The sequence below is a fragment of the Myotis daubentonii genome, chromosome 18 (assembly GCF_963259705.1).
Source record: "Myotis daubentonii chromosome 18, mMyoDau2.1, whole genome shotgun sequence".
NCBI lineage: Eukaryota > Metazoa > Chordata > Mammalia > Chiroptera > Vespertilionidae > Myotis > Myotis daubentonii.
The window spans coordinates 27,707,041-27,713,136 of NC_081857.1; the positions used below are offsets into that span (position 1 = coordinate 27,707,041).

Here is a 6,096-nt window from a genome sequence, read left to right on the forward strand (position 1 = left end):
TGGAAAAAAATACACTCACTGTTTAGGGCAATTTGTTGTTTTATCACACTTCACACATCACTCAGGAAAAAAAACACACCTTAATCAATGCAAAAAATAAAATTTCAGCTACATCTGCTCTGTACCTTTCTATCTCTTCTTTCCAGTTGCTCAACACAGACAAGGGACAAAGAATGAGAAATGGTCCTTCATCATTTAATCTTCCTGCCAAGTAAATGAAGAAAGCAATCGTCTGAAACACAGAAAGAGAAGGCAGTGTTGATCACATTTCCATATGAGAAACGACCACAAGTTCCCACAACCTTGTAGAGAACACAAACGCTTACAGAACACTTGGTTTACAAAAACATGATGTACAATTAGGAGAGGCACCCGTTCCTAGAGTGAAACCATGTAAGCTTCAAAGTAATTGCCAAAGAAATCTGTGGCACTCAGTCATATCAACAGTTAACAAGCAATGGTGCTCGATATTTATGCAGTTGGACCTCTAATGCAAAGAAAAAAATCGGGAAAGACCACAGAAATCAATGAAAACGATGCAAAGAATGTACAAGAGGTCAGGGATACTCCGAAAACATACAGCAAGTGTCAGGGTGTGACCGTGAAAATGACCAACCACGTGGTGGCCTCTGCTGCTTCCCAGGTTCTCTTTCCTGCCTAACTTCCTCCCTCCCGTCTGTATTTATAGAGCACCTTCTACTTGCTAGGCTACTATGCTGAGCTCTGGTATATAAGAGTGAACAAAAGAGATGAAACTACTAGCTCTCCTGGAGTAGACATTCTAGTGTGAAAAACAAACAATAAGTACTGCCTCCTAAGCTTAAGTAGGGGTATAAAACGAAAATTTTTGTAAAGCCCAATTTTTGTAAAGTGGATATGGCTGTACACACTTTCGACTAGAAAAGTTTCTTTAGAAGACTGCTGTGATATACAGAGAAAATAGCTCTCTTTTATAAAACAAAAAGTCCGAGAAGCCTCCATCCCCACATGCTAAACTGTTTCTGAAAAAAATCTATCCTAGGGATATAATCCAAAATACTGCGAAAGCAAATACCCAAAGGTGTTCCCACTGAGGTTAATTTAAGTAGCACAACAAAAAAGGAACTCATCATTCCTCATCTTTAGGACATTTAAGTAAATTATGATCAATTCTCTTGAAGGAATATTAAGTAGCCAATAAAAAATAATTATTGGCAAGAATAAAAATGGAAAATTACAATGACAGTGTTAGATTACTAAAATACAAACCATAAGTGCACTATAATTTTAACCATTGTAAAACATACACTACTATTTATGGCTATGGTTAGAGTACTGTGGTTATGGGTTGGTAGTTTTTTTTTAACTGAAATTACATTAATTTTATAATAGAAATAATTTTCTTCTTTATTTACCTATCACTTTCCCATCCAGATTGTGCTCAGAAAAATCATCCAATAAATAAGTACTTATTGGATTAAAAGCACTCTGTCTAGCTTTTGCTGAGGATACTATTTAGAAAAAAACTTACCTTTTGTAACTCTAAACCAGATACATCTACAAAATTAATTTGGATTATCTAGTGAATTATACCAAACATTTAAGAAAAAAAAAACCGTGACAATTCTACATAAAATTCTAATACTCAACTCATCCTATGGGTCCAGCTTTCCCACAATACCAAAACCAGACAAAGATATTACAAGAGAAGGAAATTACAGACCAATATCCTTCAAGAACACAGATGCAAAAATGCTAAACAAATTTCAGCATGACGAATTTTAGCAAGAGAGGTGCAGTGCTTTCAAGACTGAAATGATGTTGATGAATCTAGAGGTGTAATATTTTGGGGGCACTTAAAAGTAGAACTACATGAACACCCTGGGGAAAGGCAAAGGACACGTGACATTTGCTGGCTCTGAATTTGCTGGAGTCAGGACAATGCCAATGTCCACCGCAAAGCTGGCTGCAGGGAAGGCCTTGTACCTGGTCCAAGAGTCTGTCAGCCTGGCTCCCAGAGACATCAGGAAACCTATCTTTGTTCTCATTCACAGCTCTCAATTTGGGAATATACTATAATCAGATGTATCTGCCTAAGAAATATCCCCATATGACCATACTTGCAGGTCATATGGTATTCTGAGTAACCCCAAGATTCATGAGGTCTACCGGCCTTAGTCCCCGACACATGGTCAGACTAGTCTACCTGCAGAACTGCTCCAGCTTGATGCTGTGTATGTGAGGTTAGAGCTGGAGGGAGCACTTGAGCTTCTAAAAGGACTAATGAGACCTTCACTCATTCTGTGTGTTCACTGGTGAGACCCGTACCTCCACGGTTTCTGATCAAGTTGCCGCTGCTGTGTCCTGACTGCACTGACTTTCTTTGGTATCCTGTAGACGAGAAAACCTTCTATAGTATAGAAGGGGTCGCCTAAGACCATCGGAAAACACATGTATAATTATATATTGTTTTTGTAATTAATCACTGTGCTTTAACTATGTTCAATTTGTAACAATGAAAATACATCCTGCATATCAGATATTTACATGATGATTCATAACAGTAGCAAAATTACAGTTATCAAGTAGCAACAAAAATAATATTATGGTTGGGGGTCACCACAACATGAGGAACTGTATTAAAGGGTCACGGCATTAGGAAGGTTGAGAACCACTGTGCTAGAGACATGAGAAGTGGTCCTCTACTCACTGAGGAAGGGAAATTAATATTAGAAGTGATCCAGCTAACTTAATTCGTTAGAGTATTGCTAAGGAAGACAGAAACAATTTGATCCCTGAGACAGGTAAAATTTGCTTTACAAGAGAAAAACCCTGCCCAGGAACTAAAATAAGGGTAGTGACACAGTTCAAAACTGTCCCCTGATCAGAAAAGTCAGCTCCCATGCCAGAATCTCTAAATGAAGGTTCAGGCATTTCACCACCTCATATAAAAATGCATCCTAGTAACTAAAGATAGTAATGAGTTGTAAGAAGGTATTTCGGTGAAGGTGAGACCACCCTGCAGTGTCAGTGGGGAGCCAGTACTCTCACCCTCAACCAGAGGTTGAGTGACATACCTGGCAGGTCTTTCCCAGGCCCATCTCATCTCCCAGGATGCAGCCATTCTGACAATGGAAGCGCTGGGCTAGCCAGTTGACTCCCTCCAGTTGGTAAGAGCGTAGGTTAATCCCTAGAAATAAAAAAACACAGCCAGTCCCAACGGCAAATATTTCAGCACACACACACACACACACAGGCTACATTCTAAGACTTCAACTGAAGGATATGGCCTAAACCCCTATACCCCCAACATTACTGGCCATATCCTCTGCTGGGAAGTTACAAATATGTAAACATCTGCTGACTTCCAAACTACTTTTTCAGCAGATGCAGCCACCATTATATTCAAAGCCCAGTATTATGGGATCCACATGACAGATGAAAAAGTCAGCTTGGGAGTTGGCCTCTAATACTGCCTGACTCTCATGCTAGTGTCCATTCTAGGAAATGAGGCATTACTGATGCAACATAACCACAAACAACAACACATGAATTGTACCTGTGTCTGCTTGCTTAATTGAAACCATTTGAATTTTGCAAAAAAAAAAAAAAAAGTACAAAAGAAAAGACTAGATTAAATTAATGCTTCAAGAGAGACACAGTGCTTTTAAGATTGAAATGATGATGCACAGAGGGTGTTTAACGGTGTGCCAGGGCCGGAGGAGGAAACGTCTGCGACCCGCTGTGGAGCTTCTGCTGTCTCTCCTCTCCCCCTTGGGGAAAGAATATCCAGTTTCAGAAAACAGCTACATCCTGGGGGAAGGGAGGACCCCAAGAATACTGCTAACGATGAACAAAACGGTAATTTTCTGCTTTGAACTCATGACCTTTAAAAAGAAACTAGGCCATATATGCTAATTGTAGAACATCTGGGGGGGAAAAAAATGTTATTTTTATTAAGCACTTACTAAATCCCAGGGAGAGCAGTAAACACTTCATATAAGTTACCTCCTTTAATACTTATAATAACCCCATGTAGTCGGTATTATCTCCACTTTGTAAGTCAGAAAATTCAGCTAATCAAAGAAGACTAAAATGTGAAAGACCAACATAGCTTCTGGGAAGATAGAGATTTTTCTTTTCACCATTGCTCTTGCTAATGCAACTAAAAATCCTGAATGTTACAAACAAACATAAGTCAACTCTGAAAAGGGGGAGAGAAGAGGCAGCCCAGCTGGTGACCTCAGGACCCAGGGAACAAGGTGATGAGTTCCAGGTTTCCTTTTGCCTCACACATCCCAGACTTGGAGGCGAAAAAATTAACGACCCAGACATGCCTGGACTCTGCCCCTAGGAGATCATAGGAGCCCGCTCCAATACCCGCCTCGAAAGCGGTGTCACAGGAGGCCTTGTGGAAACGCAAGACCTTTATCATTGTCCAGAGGTAATGAGACCAACTGGGGAGCCACACTCTCACCCACACCCAGAGGTGAGGGGGCGCCCCCTCCCCACCCTCGGGCGTAAACAGAGGCTGAAAGGTTTGCTCTTGGTTGAGTTTAGGGAAGGAAGGGCTAGTAAAAGTAAGAGGGACAGTTATGTGCGGTGATGAACTGATCAACTTGGCTTGGATGCATATTTTAAAATACAGCGGGGGGGGGGGAGGAAAGGGAGGGAGCTAGCTGGAGGGGGGAGTGAGTGGGGGGGAGGGAATTTGCCGCGGGTAATTCTCCAAGAACTGCGCATGCACAGTAAGTAAGAAACCTGCAGCTGGGAGCCGAGTTCTGATCGTTTCACGGAACTAACGACGGAAACCCCAAGAACAGGCCTGCAACCCCAGCGGCACAGAAACTGCGAACCCCAGCCCGCGGGCGTCGGGACATCCGCCGCCTCCTCAGAGGAAGGTCTCCCCAAGAGGACAAGGCCTCACCAAGCTCCCCCTCCGCTGCGCTCCGTGCCGGGGGCCCGGAATCCCTCTCCAGCTGCGCCCGCCAACCCCGCGCGCGGCACCGGCGGGGCCATGGCCACCTGGCCCCAGGAGGGGCTCCTGCCCGCCCGGCCCCGCGGCAGGTGCGGGAAGGGAAGGGAAGGTCCTGAGTCCGCAGGAAAACAGCCCCCAGGACGGTCCCCTCGCGGAGCGGCGCCCAGCACCGCTCGTGGCGCGGGGTCCTGACCGGGGAGCGGCGCGTCCCGGCGAGGTGTCGGCCGGGCGGAAGTGCGCCCGGGGCCACTGACCTGTCAGGCCCCACCGCCTCAGGTCCTCCTCCTGCACCCGCGCCGCCGCCCGCGCCGCCTCTGCGCGGCTCTGGGTCTGCAGGGTCTGCAAGAAGCCGGGCTGGTCGCCCTGGCGGGTCGCGGCGTCCGCGCGCTCCTCCATCGGCCCGGAGCGTTCCGCCGCGCGTCGCCCCGCGTCGCTTCCTTCCCGACGCAACTGGGTCCACCCGCCGCCAGGGGGCGCGTCCGGCGCCGCGTTCCGGATGCGAGCGCGGTTCCGAGTGACCCTGCGGGCGCCGCCGGGGCTCCCTGCGGCGGGGTGCACGCCGGGCGGGCCGCGGGCTGCGCGCTCCTGTGCTCCTGGTGGTGCGCACGCGCGCTCTCGGCGATTGGCGGCCGGAAAACGCTCCCCCGGGGGGTCAGCATGTGCTGGCCATTCACCTGCTCAGGTTGACTGCCCCCTGCCAGGTGCTCGGCTAGGCTCTGGGGCTATAGAATTCAATGAGGCATCGTCCCTGCTGCCCTCCCGCGATTCCCGGCGAGATTGTAAAGGCTGGAGTGCTGTCAGTTGACACTAATCATAAATTCCTTTCGGCCCTGAAATCTTAATTTGCTTCCTGTTGACTGTAGGCCATAGTTAGGAAACCCCCCCCCCCCCCCACCCACCCAATGGTAGTCAAGTCACCAAAGCTTGTGCTACAATGGATTTCTCAAGTGAATAATGGGGAGCAAACTGAAGCAATGTGTTGTGAGATTAGGGGTCACCAAGACTCAACATGAGCTTTGAGTGGATTTATGATGTGGTAATTTATGATTAGTAGTGTACCACCAATACAAATATTATAACAACCACGTAGCTGTATTTATTGATGCCGTTAGAGGCTCTGCCCTAACTTAACATGTGTT

At 46.4% G+C, this 6,096-nt stretch overlaps 1 protein-coding gene across 3 annotated transcripts in view; it reads right to left on the reverse strand.

The window, feature by feature from the left end:
• Positions 1-5,427, reverse strand: part of CHD1L (chromodomain helicase DNA binding protein 1 like) — a 47,668-nt gene extending 42,241 nt beyond the window's left edge. For 2 of the 3 annotated variants that reach the window (XR_009449839.1, XR_009449838.1), the window contains exons 1-3: positions 5,212-5,427; positions 3,057-3,169; positions 126-232 (exon numbers count right to left, since the gene is read on the reverse strand). Coding sequence is in view for 1 of the 3 variants with exons in the window: in XM_059674091.1 (XP_059530074.1) it covers positions 126-232; positions 3,057-3,169; positions 5,212-5,353 (362 nt within the window). In the remaining 2 variants the exon portion in view is untranslated. The remainder of the gene's footprint in view (positions 1-125; positions 233-3,056; positions 3,170-5,211) is intronic. The other variant, XM_059674091.1, reaches the window with a different exon arrangement.
• Between the last annotated feature and the right edge of the window lie 669 nt (positions 5,428-6,096).